Source organism: Bufo gargarizans, chromosome 6 (genome assembly GCF_014858855.1).
Source record: "Bufo gargarizans isolate SCDJY-AF-19 chromosome 6, ASM1485885v1, whole genome shotgun sequence".
Classification (NCBI taxonomy): domain Eukaryota; kingdom Metazoa; phylum Chordata; class Amphibia; order Anura; family Bufonidae; genus Bufo; species Bufo gargarizans.
Genome location: NC_058085.1, coordinates 278,729,180 through 278,752,604, shown reverse-complemented (window position 1 = coordinate 278,752,604; position 23,425 = coordinate 278,729,180). Strand labels below are relative to the sequence as shown.

Sequence of the window (23,425 nt, the reverse complement as noted above, 5' to 3'; positions counted from 1 at the left end):
GGTAAGTGACCTGCGATAAACATTTTCTCAGCCACTCTTCGCCTCCTGCTTCCTCCGCCTTGTATATAAGTTGTTTTAGCAAGTCTTCCATGCTGCCGAATGGCATAGTGGTGCTCAAATGATTATCTGCGCATTAACCATTTGTTTTCTTCTTTTATAGGTCTCCCCCACCTTGACTGTTAGGCTGCGATCCAATGATGGTGAAGATGAGGATAACGGCTCCAAATCTTCCGTTGGGCTCTGTGGATGACACCTATCACCAGTTAAGACAACTTTATTGACTACATAACCAATACAATGAACGGAACCATGACACCATGCGTTCCCTTCATTGCATTACTCAATGAGTTAGGGCCCTTTCATTCTGTATGATCCCCTTAAAGAAGGATGTAGGATTGTCTCACGTCGGTCCCGTACACTTGCTGACATGTTGTCCCCTTCATTATTTACAAAAACCAAACAAATTAATAATACCTGGTTGAAATAACAGGGGTTTACGAAATGTGGGGGACATCCATGCAAAACTTTGCCCTAGTACTACGACCTTTAACAATGCTCTGCATACAGAAAGTTTTAAAATAAAAAAATATATGAACTGTAATTCTACAGGGGGAATATATGTTGTAAGATGCATCAGTTGTGATTTGATGTATGTGGGTAGTACCGGAAGGCAATTCAAAACTAGGATACGTGAACATTTAAATTACATAGCCAATCCCAGAGCTATAGGAATATCTAGCGCAGCAAACCATTTTATTAATAGACATAACAGAAATGTGGATAGCTTTCAAGCATAAGTGATCAAGAAAGTGTCACTTCCCCCTAGGGGTGGCAATTAAAGAAAAATATATTGTTGCGGGAAGTTTTTAGGATATTCAGATTGGGTACCCGCTTTCCTTTGGGACTCAATCTGAAAAGAGAATTTATGTATCTATACCAAGCATCCTCAAACTGCGGTCCTCCAGCTGTTGTAAAACTACAACCACAATGCTGTAGGCTGATACCTGTAGGCTGTTCGGGCATGCTGGGAGTTGTAGTTTGGCAACAGCTGGAGGGCCGCCGTATGAGGATGCCTGATCTATACCAATAGCTCTTCATATATAAATGCCTAGCACACTTGTCTTTATTTTATATATATCTATATATATTAATAGGAGTAGGTGTATTGTCAGCAAGAGCCATCTGTTTTATAAGATCTACATATACAGTACACGGATTAAAAACTTAGTCATTCAACATTACAGCACTTGTCAGGAGAACACCATTTATTGGTCTCTGTTCAGACCAGGGTCCAGTATGCTGTTCATGCAATGCGGTTTTCCTGGAGTTTCTACACACGAGTATACTCAAGATATGATCTTGTGTGTGTTTTTTTATATATATTATGTTTTTAATAATGTCAGTCTATACATTTTCTTTCCTTTTTTCTTTGTGGGAAAGTTATTGGGTAAAAATTGGCACTGGTTATATGCACTGAATTTTAAGTGTTAAATGCCATGGTGGTGGTAGCAAGTAGATTGTGAGGTGTGTAACCTGGAGCTGATTTTTCCTCCGTCCACAACACCTGTTGTCCCCCTTCCCCTTTTTTTCTTTTCCCTTTTCCCTTCCCTATTGGTGGACGTGGCTTACTTCTACCCAGGTGTTACACACGTCAGAAGGTTATGATTAAGAACATTGCGTTTGAAACATGTTAACCTGCGGTGGAGGGTGGTGAAGTCTTATACATGTACTTTTAACCGGTAACAAAATAAAGACGACATTTTATTCGGATGATGGAGAGCTTCAAATTTATTCAGTTGTGGACAACAAAAAGTATTATTTGCCGTTCAGCGGTGCAGTTATATGTTCTAAAGCCTTTTTTAGTGTGAATAAGTGGAAAAAAATAAGGGCTTATTTGCTGTTCAGCGGTGCAGTTATATATTCCAAAAAAATTTTGGGGTGTATTAGTGGGGGAAAAAAGGTGTATTAGCCGTTGTTTGGTGAAGTCAGACAATTACGGCCTTTTTTGGCATGTATTAGTGGAAAACAAAAAGTATTATTTTCCGTACGCCTCCCACAACGGCACTTCAGCAGGAGGGAACCCCGCCCCCAGGAACAGGAAACGACGTAGAAAGCAGAAGAATAAATGCCTCCTCCCCATTACCTTCTCCAGTCGTTTCCTGTCCCTTGAGATGAGTGGAAAGCGGGCAGGTTCTCTCCTGCCGAAGTTTCATGCGCCCAGCCTGCGGTAAGTATTCCCTGCTCGGCAGGAGGGCTGAGGCAGAGCAGCGGACGCTGGGGGCGAGATACGGCTCCCTCCGCTTGCTTTCGGCGTAAGTCCTTACTTTAGGCAGCCCCGGACGGTGCACCGGCTCAGGAGGTAGCCACTTGCAGGGCTGGAAGGCGCGCGAGATCTCTGGGCCGGGATCTCGCGAGACCCGGTCACGTGACTCCGGCTGGACATGTGACGCGCCGGCAGGTCATGTGACCCGGAAATTATTCAAATAGCGGCGGGAAATGAAGAAAACGCCGCTCAGTGTCTCCAGCAGAGCAGCAGTGGGATCCCTCAGCATGTCTCTGCAGCAGGAGAAGCCTTCTGATGCCCCTAAGGCCCCCAGTCCGGTAAGCCTCCTCCGCTGGAGTGATTTTATTTTTCTCTTCACCTGAGGGTTTATCCTGGTGACGGTTGCCCCACTCCTTCCCCTATAATAAAAGGGAGCCCTTGCCCCTTTTTGTGTTTTTTCTTCAGAATAGAGAATCTGGAAGGAGTGGGGAATCTGCACAGAAGAAAAAATGTGCTATTTGCAAAAAGCATCTGGCAGCACATAGTAAAAAACCTATCTGCCAGAAATGTACGGACAAAATAATGATCGAGGATTCCCCTTCTCTTGTGGAGAATTTACGATCCATTAAAAGAGAGGAAGTGAGCTCAGCAGTGGAATCAAAAATGGCATCCCTTTCCCAAAAACCCTCCACCTCTAAGGTGGTTTCGGAGCCCCAGATAGAATGGGATATGGAGGACGACGATGTTAACGATTCGTCTGACTCAGGATCCTCCTCTGATGAAGAAATCAGTGGTCCGTTATGCTCAGTAGAGGACTCTGACGCCCTCTTGAAAGCGATAAGATTAACTCTTTATATCGAGGAAACTAGACAGTCACAGTCAGTCCAGGATCAGATCTTTAAAGGGCTGGGTGATAGGAAGAGGAGAGTATTCCCGATCCATGACAGGATCCGTAAGCTTATACGGGATGAATGGAAGGACTCAGAAAAAAGGGCTGGTACTTCAAAAATCTTTAAAAGAAAATATCCCTTTAGCGAGGAAGATTCGGCTCTTTGGGATAAAACTCCAAGGGTTGACGCCCCTGTTGCCCGAATTTCTAAAAAGGCAGCCTTACCCTTTGAAGACGTCGGCTTATTGAAGGACACTATGGATAAAAAATGTGAATCCGTACTTAAAAAGGCTTGGGAATCCAATACCGCCATGTTGAGACCTAGCATAGCTGCTACCTATACTGCTAGATCCCTGTCTCTCTGGCTCTCCCAGCTGGAGGAACACCTGGTCTCTGACACCCCCAGAGAGGATCTCCTGGCCTCCTTGCCGATTTTGAAACAGGCCTCTAATTTTCTGGCAGATGCTTCTGCCGACCTGGTAAAGTTATCAGCTAGGTCAGCGGCTCTTTCTAATACGGCAAGGAGATCAATTTGGTTACGCTCTTGGTCAGGTGATACTGCTTCTAAAAATAAACTCTGCAGTATCCCTTGTGAGGGAGATCGTCTTTTCGGTTCTGTCTTAGATGACATTTTGGAAAAGGCCTCTGATAGAAAAAAGGGGTTTCCACCAGAGTCCAGGTTCTTCCAACAGCGTCGTTCCTTTCGCCCCCAAAGAAAGGGTAGACAGGACCGTAGGAAGAAGCTCTTGGCAGTCTTCAAAAGGGAGAGGTAGAAATTTCCTCTTTAATCAGGATAAATCCACAAAACAGTCCTCCCAATGACGCCAGCAGTCCGGTGGGGGGGAGATTGAAGGAGTTTGTCCCGGCTTGGGAAAAAATCTCAAATTCAGCCTGGGTCCTAGATGTAATCCATTAGGGATACCAGCTGGAATTTTGCACTCTCCCTCCAGACAGATTTATTTTGAACAAAAGGTTAAAATCAGATCACAATCTTTTAGAGTCTCAGATTGCCCTTTTGTTAGAAAAAAGAGCAGTAGTTCCAGTTCCAGCAGACCAGGAAAGAAGGGGATTCTATTCCCCAATTTTTCTCATAAAAAAACCCAATGGCTCTTTCAGAGCAATTATCAATCTAAAAGGCCTCAACAAATACATAAGATACAAAAGGTTCAAGATGGAGACAGTAAAATCTACAGTGAACCTTTTAACCCAGGGCTGCTCCATGGTAACGCTCGACCTGGCGGATGCATATTACCATGTTCCAATTCATCAGAAACATCAAAAATAGTCAGGCTTCGTCTGACTACCCTGCTGGTTCCTGATCCAGGCTTCGTCTGACTACCCTTCTGGTTCCTGACCTCTGGCTTCGCAAGACCCTGCTTCGGTTTAGCCATCCGTTTGGACTTTTGCCTGACAGCTTGATTTTCAATAAAGCCTTCTTATTTCCACTTATCTCTTGTTGTACGTCTGGTTCATGGTTCCATGACACAAAGCCTTTTTTAAGGTGTATTAGTGGAAAGAAAAGGGCTTATTAGCCACTCAGCAGTGCTGTTATATGTTCTAAAGCCTTTTTGGGGTGTATTAGTAAAAAAAAAAAAGGGCTTTTTAGCCGTTGTGTGATGAAGTGAGAAAATGACAGCCTTTTTGGAGTGTATTAGTGGAAAACAAAAAGTATTATTTGCTGTTCAGCGGTGCAGTTATATGTTCTAAAGCCTTTTTTGGCGTGTATAAGTGGAAAAAAATAAGGGCTTATTTGCTGTTCAGTACTGCAGTTATATGTTCTAAAGCCTTTTTTGGGGTGCATAAGTGGGAAAAAGGGGGCTTATTAGCCATTGTGTGGTGAAGTGAGAAAAATACAGCCTTTTTTGGGGTGTATTAATTTCCTTTTTTTTTATTATTTGATCTACCAGTATGTCAGACAGAGAAGTGACAGTCTGTGCACAGGGGATGGGCAGAGGCCTAAATGTTTCTGTGCAGGCACAGGTTGCAGCAGAATAAGGGGGCGTGGCGGCAGGGGTCACTTTGAGAGGCCTGAGCTTCCGGTGTCATCTAGCAGTCGTGTCTTGACCAGCAACCCAGCAGTTCTTGAAGGGTTGACTCGGTCGTCTACTTTGTCCCAAGTGACATCAGACACCCCCAGCCAAGAGTCAGTAGGTTTGCCAGACACAACACTTAGTTGGCATGGCCCAGGAGCAGGCCCTGTGCCTTCACCTGTCCTCAACCTGTCTCTGTCATTTTCTGTTCCCTCAGCCAGGGAAGTATTATATGCTGTGGGCTCAGCTCCACTATACAGCGAGGACAAGCTACTAGAGGTCAGCAGCTACTGCCCAGCCAAGATCTGGAGGAGACATCCACCGCTTCCTCCAGTAGTGATGAGGAGAGTGGCATGGGAGCTGGTGTTGCGAGTGATCAGGCTCCTGGCTCAGAAACCGTTGAGTACATCAGTGACATGCAGACAGTACTCGATGATGATGTAGCCAATCGCAATTGGGAACCGGGTGATGAAGGGGCTTCATTATCATCGGGTGAAGAGGGTGGCAGCTTGCACGTGAGGCAGCGGCGGAGACAGCAAGTCAATAGCTTGGAGTCAGCAGGGTGGCAGCAGTGGGAGGTCGGGAGCCAAACGTGCCCGGAGTAGTCCACCTGCTTCGCAGGCGCCTAGCGCCCTGGAAAGTTGTGGTGCAGGGGTTCAGGGATGAAGTGGCGGTAGCAGTCAGTCAGTGTGGAGTGTTGGGGGTAAAATCACCTACTCAGCAGTGTGGCAGTTTTTTGATAAGTCACCAGAGGAGGTGAACATGGCCATTTGCCGAATCTGTGGGCAGAGGGTGAAACATGCCCAGGGTGGCAATGTTGGCACCACGGCGCTGCGTGAAAATATGCAGCATCACCATAAAGTGGCCTGGGAGAACCGTGGCTCCAATGTGCTGGTCCAGCCTGCTGCAGCAACTGCTGCATCACCCAGTGGCACACACCTGATTTCAGGCAGTCAAGGCTCCACCACCTCAGCCGAAGGGAGCTGTCTGTCTTTCCCATCATCTACTGGTCCTGATACTCCTGCTCCTCGCCCTCCTACTCCTCATCAGTTATTCCGTCAGCAATCGATCACTGAAGCGATTGCTAAGAGACAACAGTATGCGTGCACTCATCCAAGCTAAACGTGCTCCTGACCAAGTTGCTGGTGCTGCAGTCCCTCCCTTTTCAAGTGGTGGACTCTGCACCTTTGAGAGAACTGATGGCTTGTGCCGAGGCGAGGTGGAGGGTCCCAAGACCTCATTTCTTTGCCAAGAAGGCAGTACCAGCCCTGCACAAATATGTAGAACAGAAGGTGGACCAGTCCTTGAGCCTGTCAGTGTCTGCCAAAGTGCACGGCAGCACTGTGTAAACTACCGTTTACGGCCCACTGGGTAAATGTGGTTCCAGCAAAGCCACACCAGCAACTTGGCCAGTTGACGCTGCTTCCACCTCCACGTTCTCACGTCGTTGGTCTTGCGACAATGTCCACTTCTGCCTCCTCATCCACCACCATATCCTCAGTCTCCACTGCAGGGACAATTCACAGCATACCACATGTACAGGGCACGGCGGTGTCATGCTTTTCTACACCTCGCTTGCCTGGGCAAACAGAGTCGCACAGGGGAGGAACTGCTCCATGTCCTTCATCAAGAAATCGAATCCTGGCTTTCTCCACGACAACTTAAAATCGGAACCATGGGGACCGATACCGGGAAGGAGGGCTGCGTCAAGCACTGCGTCAAGGAGGGCTGAGCCATGCACCATGCATGGAGCACGTGTTCAATCTGGTTGTCACGTGGTTCCTGAATTTTTCCACCCATCTGCAAGACATCCTAAAAATGGCTAGGAAATTTTGCATGCACTTCAGCCACTCGTATACCGCAAAGCACATCCTCATCCTCCTTGAGCTGCAGTGGACGCCATCTAGTGGCACAAAAGAAAGGTCCAATGTGTCCTGGGAAAAGGAATTTCAAATACATGTAGGTTGGCTCAGAAATTAAAACAGTTGTTTGCAGATAGTCCTAAATAAATGGCGTGCTAAGAAAGGGAAGTAAACACTCTGGTAATTAACTGGTTAAGCAACAGAAAATGTTTTCCCATTAATGTTATTTCCTTCTTAAACAAAGCATGACATTTCAGCACATGTTCCATCTTAAGAGAAAAGAGGTAATCACGAGCAGCTGTCCTGCCCAGCAACCAACACCCCCTATCCACATGAACTCTAGTAAGATATGAATGACTTGAATAATGACATGTACTGTAAATAATCAGATAGTATGCTACAGGTGTCCATAATTGTAGACTGCGGTGGAATCTATGTCTCACATTACACGGTAAGGTTACTGGGGTGGAAGCTGACATGCCATGGTGAACCTACTGTACATCTAACATCTTTGTGCTAACCAGAAGCAGAGGAGTCTCTAATAGCTTCAAGATAGAAGAAGACATCAGGAAGCTTCAATAAATCTGTGAAGTGGTTATATATATTGGTGCTATCTATGGCTACTTTCACACTCGCATTTTGGCTTTCCGTTTGTAAGATCCGTTCAGGGTTCTCACAAGCGGTCCAAAACGGATCAGTTTTGCCCTAATGCGTTCTGAATGGAAAAGGATCCGCTCAGAATGCATCAGTTTGCATCAGTTCAGTCTCCATTCTGCTCTGGAGGCGGACACCAAAACGCTGCTTGCAGTATTTTGGTGTCCGTCTGATGAAACTAAGCCAAACAGATCCGTCCTGGCACACAATGTAAGTCAATGGGGACGGTTCCGTTTTCTCTAACACAATCTGGCACAATAGAAAACTGATCCGTCCTCCATTGACTTTCAATGGTGATCAAGACGGATCCGTCTTGGCTATGTTACAGATAATACACACTGATCCGTTCTGAACGGATGCAGACGGTTGTATTATCTAAACGGATCCGTCCATGGCAGATCCTCACAAAACGCGAGTGTCAAAGTGGTCTAAGATGGCTACAGCTCTGCTCCTCTTATCACTCATATTAACCCCTTAGTGACCACCCATATGCCTGTTTACAGCGATCAGTAAGGGGCATTGTGCTAGCCCAGGTTAGCACTAAAAGAAAGTACTAAAGCTCTGGGCAATGATCATAATAAGCGGTCTCTGATCACGTGATCTATGTGATACCACTGTATCACAGCGCTCTCTGTCCGCTTCTCTCAGATAAGAGAGGAGATAGAACGCCTCAGAGCTTTCTTTCAGAGAGAGGAGATCCAGAGAAAGCTGGATCCCGATAACCCCACCTCTGTTGCACCCCCCTTCCCGGTTAAAGAAAATGGCAAGCACACAATGTTACTGTGCACAGGCTTTATTTGTAGCACAGTAACAATCAAGGACTATTGGTCCCTGATCATGTTATCTCCAGAAGCTGAGCTTCTCTCTTCTCTCTTGTTCTGGGAGGAGAGACATCAGACTTCTGTCCTGGCTTCACGCCTTACTGTAGGAAAAGAATCACACAAATCACTTAATAAACTGTCTGTCCCTAACTGTTTGTCAGTGGTTGTCCATTACTAGATGTCTATTACTGCCCATCGCTTTCTGTCTATCAGTGGGAGTCCGTTAGGGTCCATCCGTAACTGTCGGTCAGTGGGCATCCATTACTAGACATCCATTAGTGTCTCTCCATAACTGTCAGTCAGTGGGCATCCATTACTGTCCGTCCATACTTGTTGGTCACTGGGTGTCCATTATTAGGCATTTATTACTGCCGATCAGCAGGCATGCGTTACTAGGAGTCCATTACTGTCGGTCAGTGGGCGTCAATTACTTGGCATTCTTTACTGTTTATAACCGGGCGACAGTTACTTCTATCACACCATTTCTATACCTCTTTGTTAAAAAAGTAAAAAAATAAAAATAAAAAAAGGTGTGGCTTGAAGGGTATAGTGCGGAGCAGGCATATAGTTTTTAGGCCGAGAGTTCATATAGTGAAGTGGACACCACTTCAGAAATGGAAATATACTCTAATAGTGATGACTCAAGATCTGTGTCTATCACTGGACCACATAGTCCTATGGTGATAGAAGAAGTAGCCACTGAGTAATCATATTCATGACTCAGTGTTTCTCTCCCCTTACTTTCTGGAATAATTTTACAGCAGACTAACCTGCATGTTATACGGTTTACTGTGCAAAAGCCCACATCTGTGTACTTAACCCTTTCATGACCAAGGGTCATTGATGCCCCAGTGTCCAGGTCAAAATTTACAAATCTGACATGCGTCACTTTATGTGGTAATAGCTTTGGAACACTTTTACTTATCCACGCCATTCTGAGATTGTTTTCTCGTGACACATTGTACTTCATGATAGTCATATATTTGAGTCCATATATTTCACCTTTATTTATGAAAAAATCCCAAATTTACCAAAAATTTAGAAAAATTCACAATTTTCCAAATTTCTATTTCTCTGCTTCTAAAACAGAAAGTCATACCGAATAAAATATTTATTACTTAACATTACCCATATGTCTACTTTATGTTGGCATCATTTTGGAAATGTCATTTTATTTTTTTAGGACGTTAGAAGGCTTAGAAGTTTAGAAGCAATTCTTACAATTTTTAAGAAAATTTCCAAAACCCACTTTGTAAGGACCAGTTCAGGTCTGAAGTCACTTTGTGGGGCTTACATAGTGAAACCCCCATAAATGACCCCATTGTAGAAACTACACCCCTCAAGTTACTCAAAACTGATTTTAAAAACTTTGTTAACCCTTTAAGCGTTCCACAAGAATTAAAGGAAAATGGAGATGAAATTTCAAAATTTCACTTTTTTGGCAGATTTTCCATTTTATAATTTTTTTTTCTTTAACACATTGAGAGTTAACAGCCAAACAAAACGCGCGTCTGCTTTATGCGCATGCGGGGCGCTGCTGTGCCCGGCGCATGCGCATAAAGCAGACGCGCGATGCAATCCCGGCCAGTGAGGGTGCCGGGCGCATGCGCTGAAGATGGCCGGGGACACTAGTACAGCGCTTCAGAGTAGCCGCCCAGCTCAGTGAATATTGATGAGCTGGGCGGTGCTTCAAACGACAGTTGTGGCGAGGCTGGCTGGGCGCAAGTTGATATGAAGCACCGCCCCTTGGGCAGATTGAACACCAGGAAAGCAGGTTATAAAACTTCAGATTACTGTATTTATGAGGTGGACAGGGGGGATACTTAGATGATTCTAATACCCTTTATAAGACCTATACTGTCATATATACCCCTAAATATGCTTTTTGGGCCTGTCAGTGTCCCTTTAAATTGAAAGTCAATGGGGGACAGATCCGTTTTCAACTGCACCATATCTGCCCCCATTGACTTACATTGTAAGTCAGGACGGATCCGTTTGGCTCCGCATCGCCAGGCAGACACCAAAACGCTGCAAACAGCGTTTGGGTGTCCGCATCCAGAGCGGAATGGAGGCGAAACGGAGCCTAACTGATGCATTCTGAACGGATCCTTATCCATTCAGAATGTATTGGGGCTAAACTGATCCATTTTGAACCGTTTGTGAGAGCCCTGAAACAGATCTCACAAACAGGATAAGCTAACCTTGCTTAAGGCCTCATGCACACGACCGTTGTGTGCATCCGTGGCCGTTGTGCCGTTTTCCGTTTTTTTTTGCGGACCCATTGACTTTCAATGGGTCCGTGGAAAAATCGGAAAATGCACCGTTTGGCAGCCGCATCCGTGAGCCGTGTTTCCTGGCCGTGAAAAAAATATGACCTGTCCTATTTTTTTCACGGCCAACGGTTCACGGGCCCATTCAAGTCAATGGGTCCGTGAAAGAACACGGATGCACACAAGATTGGCATCCGTGTCCGTGATCCGTGGCCGTAGGTTGCTTTCATACAGACGGATCTGAAGATCCGTCTGCATAAAAGCTTTTTCTGATCTAAGTTTTCACTTCGTGAAAACTCATTTCCGACAGTATATTCTAACACAGAAGCGTTCCCATGGTGATGGGGACGCTTCTAGTTAGAATACACTGCAAACTTTGTACAAGACTGCCCCCTGCTGCCTGGCAGCACCCGATCTCTTACAGGGGGATATGATAGTACAATTAACCCCATCATATCCCCCTGTAAGAGATCAGGGCTGCCAGGCAGCAGGGGGCAGACCCCCCCCCCCCTCCCCAGTTTGAATATCATTGTGCGCCCCCCCCCCCCCTGTTGTTAACTCGTTGGTGGCCAGTGTGTGCACCCCCCTCCCTCCCTCCCTCTATTGTTTTAATACATTGGGGCCAGTGTGCGCGCGCCCCCCCAACCCCCCCTCCCTCCCTCTATTGTTTGAATACATTGGGGCCAGTGTGCGCGCGCCCCCCCCAACCCCCCCCCCCCCCCTCCCTCCCTCTATTGTAATCATCATCGGTGGCAGCGGAGTAGAAGATTTTCATACTTACCTGGCTGCTGGCTGCTGCGATGTCTGCGTCCGGCCGGGAGCTCCTCCTACTGGTAAGTGACAGCAATGCGCCGCACAGACCTGTCACTTACCAGTAGGAGGAGCTCCCGGCCGGACACAGAGATCGCAGCAGCCAGCAGCCAGGTAAGTATGAATCTTCTACTCCGCTGCCACCGATGATGATTACAATAGAGGGAGGGAGGGGGGGGGGGGGGAGTTGGGGGGGCGCGCGCACACTGGCCCCAATGTATTCAAACAATAGAGGGAGGGGGGGTTGGGGGGGCGCGCGCACACTGGCCCCAATGTATTCAAACAATAGAGGGAGGGAGGGGGGGTTGGGGGGGCGCGCGCACACTGGCCCCAATGTATTAAAACAATAGAGGGAGGGAGGGAGGGGGGTGCGCACACTGGCCACCAACGAGTTAACAACAGGGGAGGGGGGGCCCACTGGCCACCAATGAGTTAAAAACAGGGGGGGGGGGGTCTGCCCCCTGCTGCCTGGCAGCACCTGCCAGGCAGCAGGGGACAGTCATGTACACAGTTTTTTTGTATATTCTAACCTGAAGCGTCTCCATCACCATGGGAACGCCTCTGTGTTAGAATATACTGTCGGAAATGAGTTTCACGATGTAGCTCATATCCGACAGTATATTCTAACATAGAGGCGTTCCCATGGTGATGGGGACGCTACAAGTTAAAATATACCATCGGATTGGAGAAAACTCCAATCCGATGGTATAACAGAACTCCAGACTTTACATTGAAAGTCAATGGGGACGGATCCGTTTGAAATGGCACCATATTGTGTCAATATCAAACGGATCCGTCCCCATTGACTTGCATTGTAATTCAGGACGGATCCGTTTGGCTCCGCACGGCCAGGCGGACACCAAAATGACTTTTTTTTCATGTCCGTGGATCCTCCAAAAATCAAGGAAGACCCACGGACGGAAAAACGGTCACGGATCACGGACCAACGGAACCCCGTTTTGCGGACCGTGAAAAAAAACGTCCGTGTGCATGAGGCCTAAGTTCCAGGAAAAGGTACTTGATAATCTCCTGTTTGAGTCCCCCACACCTGGACAATCCTTAGAATCTGAGGATGTTTGAAGGTGTCACGAATCAGTGGGTGTGAACCCACTGTGCCACGGTCTGATGGCAGGAATAGACTTTGCCGAGGGGAACACCAGGTCACTACCTCTTGAGGAGGATTGGCACACAAAGCAGCTGGTCCAAGCCGACCAGGAGGTACCTGAGCAAGGTACCAGAGGTACAGACGTAGTCAGCAGGCCGAGTCGTAACCAGGAGCAACAGTGCAGGACCGAAGGATGAGGCAGAGGCAAAGTGAAACAAGCAATAGGTCAGGGCAGGTGGCACAGGTACAGGTACAGGTCAGGCTATTCCAGTCAGCAGCAGGAGAGTTAAAGCAAGCAAGCAGGGATCAAACAAGTAGCGGAGTCCAGAAACACAAACACAAGTCAGAAACATGGGCAGAGATATCAGCGATCCTTGTAGGACACAAAGGCCTGCTGTGTGCCAAGACATAAGGTTTACACCCCTAGATGAAGACCTTAAGAGATCTAGTTTTCTATAGTTTGGGCAGCTCAATGCCTCCACAAGTGTGCAATAGTGCCTAAAACATTTTCAATTTATGTTCTGAAAGCCAGTGGATGCTCCTGGCCCTGCCGTGTGTCAGGATATAAGATTAGGGCCACAATGAAGATATTTCTGAAGATAGGAGAAATGTGTCAAATCTCTTTTTATTATAGTTTCATGCAATACAATGGATCAGGAACAGATACCGAAATATACAGGGCAACTACACAGACACTATGCTTAAAGGTCCATTCACACGTTCATATTCTTTTCAAATGGTCAGCTAAAGATGTGCTGTCCGCATCTGTAGGTCCGTTCCGTGGCCCCACAAAAAAATAGACCATGTCCTATTCTTGTCCTCAGCCAAGGACAAGAATAGGCATTTCTATGACAGGGCTGGCCATGTGTGGTCCGCAAAATGCAGAACGCACATGGCCCTTGTCAGTGTTTTTACGGATCCAAAATTTGCAGACCACAAAACACTGGCGGATGTGTGAATTGACCCTTAGTCTACAAGAATAATTCTTGAGTGAAAGACAAGTCTCATGAGAGACTGTGAAGATAGCTGAAACATACAAGCTCTGCAATAGCAGATATAATTAGAGATGAGCGAATCAAAGTTGACGAAGTGGAATTCGATCCGAATTTCAGGAAAAATTTGATTTGCACCGAATCCGAATTTCCACAGGCTTCGCGGTAGCAAATTGAATTTTTTCCTAAAATGGCTGCTGCACATGTTAGGACATGGATCAAGGAACTCTGGGAAAGAGGGATCACCCACAATGCCATGCATGCAGCCAATCAGCAGCCAGCCAGCCCTGTGATGTCACAGCCCTATAAATATCCTCAGCCATCTTAGATTCTGCCATTTTTCAGTGTACTTAGTGCAGGGAGAGACGTCAGCAACCGCTAGGGAAAGTGCTAGGAAAGGCTTGAAAACTTTTATTTTGCTGAATAGAAGTTCAGAGAAAGATTATTAGAAGTGTAGGGAAAGGATAGAGAGGAATTATTCCACAGTATTGAAGTAGAACAGGGTCCAATAGGGGAGTGTACAGCCTAGGCAATAGGAGCAATCCTATTACACCTTGCTGCACTGACTGGGGATCCAAATGGTCATTATACTGCTGCTCATTTCAGGTTTGCAATAGATGATACAGCTCTGTAATTCCAGCAAACCGTTCTCTTTATTGGGTTGCAAGTGCTGTTTGATACAGCCATTAACAGGGTGTATTACTAGGAAATATTTCTACATTTTATTAGCCCTTGTGCGGTGCAGTTATATGTTCTATAGCCTTTTCGTTGTGTATTAGTCGCAAAAAAAAAAGTATTATTTGCCGTTCACGGACGCAGTTATATGTTCTAAAGCCTTTTTTGGCGTGTATTAGTGGGGAAAAAAGGGCTTATTAGCCATTGTGTGGTAAAGTGAGAAAATTACAGCACTTTTTGGCTTGTATTAGTTGCAACAAAGTATTATTTGTTGATCAGCTGTGCAGTTATATGTTCTAAAGCCTTTTTGGTGTGTATTAGTAAGAAAAAAAGGCTTATTAGCTGTTGTGAGGTGAAGTGAGAAAATTACATCCCTTTTTGGCATGTATTAATTTCCTTTTTTTTTTACTTATTTGATCTAACAGTATGTCAGACAGAGAAGTGACAGGCCCTGCACAGGGGAGGGCAGAGGCCTAAATGTTTCTGCGCAGGCACAGGTCGCAGCAGAGTAAGGGGGCGTGGCAGCAGTGGTCACTTCGAGAGGCCTGATCTCCCTGTGTCATCTAGCGGTCGTTTCTTGACCAGCAACCCAGCAGTTCTTAAATGGTTGGCTCGATCATCCCTTGTGTCCCAAGTGACATCAGACACCCCCATCCGAGAATTGGTTGGTTTCTTCAGACACAACCCTTAGTTGGCATGGCCCGGGAGCAGGCCCTGTGCCCTCACCTGTCCTTTTTTGTTCCCTCAGCCAGGGAAGTCTTATATGCTTTGGGCTCAGCTCCACTATACAGCGAGGACAAGCTACTAGAGAACCGTCAACAGCTACTGCCCAGCCAAGATCTGGAGGAGACATCCGCCGCTTCCTCCGGTAGGCGGGCAAGTAGTGATGAGAAGAGTGGCGTGGGAGTCAGCCTTCTGGCTCAGAGACCGTTGAGGAGGACATCAGTGACGTGCAGACAGTATTCGATGATGATGTAGCTGTCACGTTCGGGTGTGGTAGGGAAACACCACACCAAAGATAGAAGGGAAAGGGGTGAGGGAATAAGGCCTGGAAACTAGGAAAAGGAGAAGGAAACTTCCTAGTAAAACCCTAAACAAAGTCCTGACCAACTGCCAGTATGAACAGACCCCAGAGGTAGGTAAGTTCATACAGAGGAATACCTAATGTCCTAACTCACCCTATAGGACCCTGGTACTAATGTCAGGACTAGTGTTGGGCGCGAATGTCGCCACTTCGAGAATTCACAAAGATTTAGAATATAGTGCTATATATTCATATTCGCGAATATTCAAGATTTTTTTTCATCTGAACCCATGATCCCTCCTTGCTTCTTGCTTGTGGGCCAATGAGAAGGTTGTAATGTCTTTGTCTGAGCTTAGCAACATCCCTAGCAACAAATAGGAAAGTTGCCTACCCCTTACTATATAAGAAACTCCCCAGCAGCCATTTTCTATAGTTTTATGGAGTTCTGAGAGAGACAGCAGTGTCATTCCTGTGCTCTGTGCTTTGCTGTGTCATTACATTAGAAAGTTAGTTAGTTAGTTACCTTACATATATAATACAGAAAGTTAGTGGGAGATAGTCAGTGTAGGTTAGATCGTGATATAGTGTAACTGATTCCAGTGCAGGGTGTTAGGTAGTAGTATGATAGGACATGCTACAAACATACTGTAGTGCTGTGATGTCACAAGTTGACAACAATACTTAGTGCACCAATCAGTAATATGTAGTCAGACATGCTAAAATGTGAAGTTGCACATATTGCGCCAAAATATGCGCAACATTAATTGTTGAATTGCTCAATCGCAAATATATTGGAGCACTCTATCTTCATATAAAGCTATTGTAATTCTGCGTGCCAAGCTTCTCAGGAAACTTTGAACAGCTTGAAAAATGTGGCAAAAGTGACCTACGCATATTACATTGCCGATTTTCACAATCAAGATAATAATGGCGAATTCTCAATTTTTTTGACAAATATTCACCTAAATGTTCGCGAAATATCGCAAATTCGAATATTGGCCCTGCCGCTCATCACTAGTCAGTCTGAGACAACCTGTTCCTTCAAAAGGGAGGACAAACAGGAGTCTTCCTCAGGGAAATACAACACACAAAATAACCCAAACAAAATACAAAAGGGAAAGAAAACACTTAACTTCAAGTGGCTATGGCAGCACCAGGAACTCAGCCGAGATCCACACACCAGCTATCCACAACTCAAACTGAAGCAATAAACGACATAGAATAGTGGGAGAAAGAAGAATAAATAGAGAAAGTTAAATGATCAGAACAGCCACACCTGGGGAAAGAAGGTTTGGCAAGCACCAGAAACAACACCGAAGTCATTTGATTCAAGCAGAAAACATGTCACATCAAACCACGTGTTGCCAGTCTCACTGATCTCCTGCCACCTGTCGCGTGAACGTCCGCGACAGTAGCCGATCGCAGTTGGGAGCTGGGTGACGAAGGGGCTTTATCGTCATCTGGAGAAGAGGGTGGCAGCTTGCGCGTGAGGCAGTGGCAGAGCCAGCAAGTCTGTAGAGTGGTCGGGAGTCAGCAGGATGGCAGCAGTAGGAGGTCGGGAGCCAAACATGCCCGGGGTAGACCACCCTCTTCGCAGGACCCTACCTGCTCGGAAAGTTGTGGTGCAGGGGTTCACTGAGTCAGAGGCGGTAGCAGTCAGTCAGTGCGGTTTGTTGGGGGGTAAAATCACCTACTCGGCAGTGTGGCAGTTTTTTGTTAAGGCCACCGGAGGAGGTGAACATGGCCATTTGCCAAATCCATGGGCAGAAGGTGAAGTGTGCCCAGGGTGCCAATGTTGACACAATGGCCCTGCGTCAACATATGCAGCATCACTATAAAATGGCCTGGGAGAACTGTGGCTCAAATGTGGTGGTCCAGCCTGCCTCAGCAACCGCTGCCATCACCCAGTGGCACGCACCCGGTTTCAGGTAGTCACGGCTCCACCACCTTAGCCGAAGGGAGTTGTCTGTCCTTCCCATCATCTACTGGTCCTGCTGCTCCTGCTCTTTGCCCTCCTACTCCTCATCAGTCATTCCATCAGCAATCGATCACTGATTGCCAAGAGACAACAGTATGCGTGCACTCATCCAACAGCGCAGAAGCTCAACATGCTCCTGGCCAAGTTGCTGGTACTGCAGTCCCTCCCTTTCCAAATGGTGCACTCTGCACCTTTCAGAGAACTGATGGCTTGTGCCAAGCCGAGGTGGAAAGTCCCAAGCCGTCATTTCTTTGCCAAAAAGGCAGTACCAGCCCTGCAAAAATATGTAGAACAGAAGGTGGGCCAGTCCTTGAGCCTATCAGTGTCTAGTGCACGGCAGTACCGATGTATGGAGCTGTAACTACAGTAAAGGACAATATATGTCCTTTACGGCCCACTAGGTAAATGTGGTTCCTGCCCAGCCAAACCAGCAACTTTGTCAGGTGATGCTGCTTCCGCCTCCACATTCTCAAGCCGTTGGTTCTGTGACAATGTCCGCCTCTGCCTCCTCATCCACCACCGTGTCCTCAGCATCCACAGCAGGGACAATTCACAATGCTCCTCCAGCATACCACATGTGCAGGGCACGGCGGTGTCACGCTGTTCTACACCTTGTTTGCCTGGGCGAACGGAGTCACACAGGAGAGGAACTGCTCTGTGTCCTTCATCAAGAAATTGAATCCTGGCTTTCTCCGCGACAAATCTGAACCGTGGTGACCAACAACGGGAAGAACATGGTGCCGGTGTTGCATCAAGGAGGGCTGAGCCATGCACCCTGCATGGCGCATGTTTTCAATCTGGTTGTTATGCGGTTCCTAAAGTCTTTCACCCATCTGCAAGAAATCCTAAAAATTGCCAGGAAACTGCATGCACTTTATCCACTTATACACCGCCAAGCACACCCTACTTGAGCTGCAGCGGCAGAACGGCGTCCCCCAACATAGGCTGATATTTTGGACTGACTATATGAACAGAGAAAGGCCATAAATGATTTCTTGATGATCCAAGCGGACAGGAATACTCCCCTGTGTAACTCCAATGTCAGACAGTGGCAGGTCATGCGGGACACCTGCAATTTGATCAGGCCCTTTGAGGATGCCACATTATTTGTCAGTCGCCAGGACTACGAGATGAACAACGTCATTCCACTGCTTCATATCCTGGAACAGATGCTGGTGACATCTCACGGCCACATGAGCCCTGTGGTGGCTGAACTGGAGGAGGAGGAGGTGGAGGACATTGGAGCACAAGCAATGTGTAGCAAAATGGGTGTTTTTTCTCCACAGGTGACAGGAGAGGAGGAGCAGGAGCAGCTGGAGGAGCAAGAGGGAGATGAGGAAGACGAGGCAGATGACCCAGGCACACCGTGGCAGTATGCAGTGGAGATGGAGGAAGTACCTCTGAGTCACTTGCGCAAATGGCCCACTGCATGCTCACTTGCTTGGGTAGTGACAGCCAAATTGTCCCTATTTGGCAGAGGGATGACTTCTGGCTCTCCACCTTGTTGAACCCTCGCTACCTGTCCAAAATGGGGCCTTTTTTACACCCGCTGAGAGGGAGAACTACTATAGAGACATCCTATGTAGTCAGTTGGCCACTGCCTATCTGCGCCAGGTCAGTGGGGGCCCTCTGCGCTCTCGTTCCACTGCCATAGCTGCTGTGGCAGGGTGGGGGGGTAGGAGCAGTACTAGCTCTATCAGCAGCAGCTTGAGTCTAGAGTTGATGATGAGCAGCTTTCTTAGCCTGCCTAGTCAAGAAACTACTCACCAGCAGCAGCAGCCGCAGCAGCAGCTAGACCTGGAGCATAACCTGAACCAGAATGTGGTGGCATACTTGGACAGCACCCTGCTACCCCACATTGAAGATCCGCTGGACTACTGGGCAGCCAAACTGGATTTGTGGTTGCAACTGGCCAAGTTTGCCCTGGAAAAGCTGTCCTGTCCGGTCAGTAGTGTGGCATCACAGCAGGTGTTTAGTGCAGCAGGGTCCATAAGTACCCCAAGGTGAACTCGCCTGTCCACCCAAAATGTGGAGAGACTGACCTTTGTCAAGATGAATCAGGCGTGGATCAGCCAGGATTTCCACCCACCAATTCCTGATGCATCAGATTAGATCATCCATGCTGCCTCATCCACATTTTTACAAAAGAGACCGGTTTCTTCTGCCTACCTGCCTCAGCTACTATTCTGATGCTGCCACCCACCTTCTTCTTACACCCATCATCATTAGCAGGTACTGTTATTGCGGATACTGTTATACCCACCCCCCCACTCTGTCACCAGGTCACTCTGTGGTCTCCTGATGCTGCTGCCACCTCACCACTCAGGTTTCCTCATGCTGCTGCTGCCACCTCCACACTATGTCACCTTGCCAGTCTGTGGTCTCCTCATGCTGCTGCCGTTACCACCTCCACACTATGTCGACATTGCAAATCTGTGGCCTCCTCATGCTGCTGCTACCTCCACACTATGTCACCTTGCCACTCTGTGGCCTCCTGATGCTGTTACCACACTCTACACTCTGTCATTTTGCCACTCTGTGACCTCCTCATGCTGCTGCCACCTCCACACTATGTCACCTTGCCAGTCTGTGGCCTCCTCATGCTGCTGCTGCTGCCACCTCCACACTCTGTCATTGTGCCACTCTGTGGCCTCCTCATGCTGCTGCCACTACCACCTCGCAACTATGTCGACATTGGCAATCTGTGGCCTCCTCATGCTGCTGCTGCACCTTCACACTATGTCATTGTGCCACTCTGTGGTCTCCTCATGCTGCTGCCACCTCCACACTCTGTCATTGTGCCACTATGTGGTCTCCTCATGCTGCTGCCACCTCCACACTCTGTCATTGTGCCACTCTGTGGTCTCCTCATGCTGCTGCCACCTCCACACTCTGTCATTGTGCCACTCTGTGGCCTCTGATTCTGCTACCAGCTCCACACACTGTCATTGTGCGACTCTGCTGCCTCCTCATGCTGCTGCCGCTACCACCTCCACACTATGTTGACATTGCCAGTCTGTGGCCTCCTCATGCTGCTGCTGCACCTCCACACTCTGTAATTGTGCCACTCTGTGGTCTCCTCATGCTGCTGCCACCTCCACACTCTGTCATTGTGCCACTCTGTGGTCTCCTCGTGTTGCTGCCACCTCCACACTCTGTCATTGTGCCACTCTGTGGCCTCCTCATGCTGCTGCCGCTACCACCTCCACACTATGTCGACATTGGCAATCTGTGGCCTCCTCATGCTGCTGCTGCACCTTCACACTATGTCATTGTGCCACTCTGTGGTCTCCTCATGCTGCTGCCACCTCCACACTATGTCATTGTGCCACTCTGTGGTCTCCTCATGCTGCTGCCACCTCCACACTCTGTCATTGTGCCACTCTGTGGCCTCTGATGCTGCTACCACCTCCACACTCTGTCATTGTGCCACTCTGTGGCCTCTGATGCTGCTATCACCTCCACACTCTGTCATTTTTCCACTCTGTGGCCTCCTCATGCTGCTTCCACCTCCACACTATGTCACCTTGCCAGTCTGTGGCCTCCTCATGCTGCTGCCGCTACCACCTCCACACTTGGAACCCTGTTCAAAGGCTGGAGACCCACAGTCTGTAGCTCAGTAGTCATGGTGGCTCCTTGGTCACAGTGGTGGTGACCCATGGTCTGTGGCTCAGCATCCCCATCTCAGAGCCTTCTTCCTGTCACTCATGGAGACTGGCACGAGTCTCCCACTCCAAGCACTGGTCCCTAATGTCAGAACACTAGGGGCTCTGACTTCTCTCCTTATATACCATTTGTAGCTAGACTGGAACCTTCTTGTGGGAGGGGTGGAGAAACTCAGCTCAAACAAATACAAAGTGACCACTCCTGTCTGGCATAGACTTACATTAGAGCTTCAATGATAATCAATGGCAATGACACAGCAGTTTTTCCAGACAAAAAAAAGTTTCCAGACATAACAACAGAGCTAAAACAAACAATAAAAAATGTCAGTCTGTCTGGTTTTGGTGGTAAATAATTGTGCCCCCTTCATAGTAGTAAAATCCTTGTGCCCCTTCGTAGTAGTAATGCTCTCTGTGCCCCATTGTATTAGTCATGCCTGTTGTGCCCAATTGTAGTAGTAATGCCCTATGTGCCCCTTTGTAGTAGTAATGCCCTCTGTGCCTCCTTCATAGTAGTAATGCCCATTGTACCCATTAATAGTAGTAATGCCCATTGTGCGCCTTTACAGTAGTAAAGCCCTCTGTGCCACCTGTGTTAATAAAACAAACACACAGTAACTCCTCACCTAGTCCCGTTCCTGAAGCTCACATCCTGCTCCCCCCTGCAGACACAGATTGATCTGCAGCACTGTGTGGGAGGAGCACAGGCAGATTCCTAGGCTGCAGGCTCTTCCCACACAAGCCAGCAGTGCGATCTGTGCCTGCAGTTTGAATGGTGGAGCAAGGGGCAGAAGAAACCCATGGTATTAGATCTACAGTATAGTTCCTATTGAGGCCTAAGGGGTGGCGGGGCTACATAGGGAAAGACTGAATTCATCATATTATGCTGTGTAAAATCCCACCAGAATATGAAAAATGCAATCTAAAGATTGCATATTCAGGAACCCTAGAGAGAGGCTTAAAAAAAAGTTTAAAACATTTTTTTTTAATATAAAAATTCAAAGGACTCCCTTTCCTTACTATTGGGCAGCTCAGTGGTTATAGCAATGGTGCCTTGCAGCATTGGGGTCCTAGGTTTGAATCTGACCAAGGACAACATCTGCTTGGAGTATGCGTGTTCTCCCCGTGTTTGCATGGGTTTCCTCCGGGTACTCCGGTTTCCTCCCACACTCGAAAGAGACATACTGATAGGGACCTTAGATTGGGAGCCCCATTGGGGACAGCTTGTTACTGATGTCTGTAAAGCACTGCGGAATATAGTAGCGTTATATAAGTGAGTAAATAAAAAATAAACATGTTGTATTATGGTAATGGAGGCGTTTTTGCAGATCCATGAGACTGATCCGCAAAAAACGCTATTGTGAAAGTAGCCTTAGGCGTTTGTTTGTTTTCAGCTTCCCACTACATTGTATAAAATATTAAATGATGCCACTTTTCCCGCACAAAAAAACCTTATAGGACTATGTGACTGTAAGAATAAAAAGTTATGGCTCTGAGAAGTCAGGGAGTGAAAAACGAAGACTCAGAAATGTAAAATCACGTGGGACTGAAAGAGATTATTATAAAATGGGGCACAGCAATAACTTAGCTCTTTGGTGTAAACCATCTAGAGCCTTATTCAAATTTGCTTTATTTAACTTAGCTTGGACCATATCTACATTCAGCCAATTTTGGATATTACTGGATGATTTAACAGCAATATATACAGAGCTATTGGAATATATCTATTAGAATTTTTATTCTGTGCATTCATGCAGGGGTGATAAATATCTGCTGCTAGTAAAGGTACTGAACGTTCTTTGACTTGATTTCCTTGGTGCAGTTCATATTTTTCTACACATTGTGACAACATAGATATAATTACAACAATATACTTCTGTATAACAAGGCAAGTATCCATGGGGCTCCTAATAAAATTTGAAATTGTTCATTCAGGAAAAACTATCGCCAGGACAGATAGTCTATATACCCTGTTAGGATATGTGGACATCGTAGAGGGGGGTCCTTTGCATAGAAGTGTTGTCTACAAGCCAGGACTGATAACAAACAGCAGCTCTTCCTCTGGTGGACAAGCTTATCATATATAACATGGAGGGCCAATCATTTGATACTATTGCATTTCCCTTGCAGTGGCCAGGAAACAAGTACACGTAACATAGTAACATAGTTTGTAAGGCTGAAAAAAGATGCACATCCATCCAAATGTTCGCGAACCGCAAGTTTGCGGCGGGTCCCATTCTCTTTAATGACAGGCGAACCTGAAAAACCTTCATCTCCTATTTGCAGCCACCAAATACTTAGTAGAAGTGCACAAATAGTCCCACAACATAGACAGTGACATACTAGAGGGGGATCAATGACAAAAATTCCAACAAAATATATGTGTCTTA

The 23,425-nt window shown here is 47.0% G+C and overlaps 1 protein-coding gene across 3 annotated transcripts in view; it reads right to left on the bottom strand.

Moving 5' to 3' along the window:
• ZNF831 (zinc finger protein 831) overlaps nt 1–23,425 on the bottom strand; it is a 174,589-nt gene that overhangs the window by 96,789 nt on the left and 54,375 nt on the right. The window contains exon 6 of one of the 3 annotated variants that reach the window (XM_044300156.1): nt 127–240. The exons of 1 other annotated variant lie outside the window; for it this stretch is intronic. In XM_044300156.1, coding sequence (XP_044156091.1) covers nt 155–240 — 86 coding nt within the window. In that variant the 3' untranslated portion in view covers nt 127–154. Of the gene's footprint in view, nt 1–126; nt 241–8,540; nt 8,621–23,425 lie in introns of those variants that run through there. One more of the 3 variants, XM_044300157.1, reaches the window with a different exon arrangement.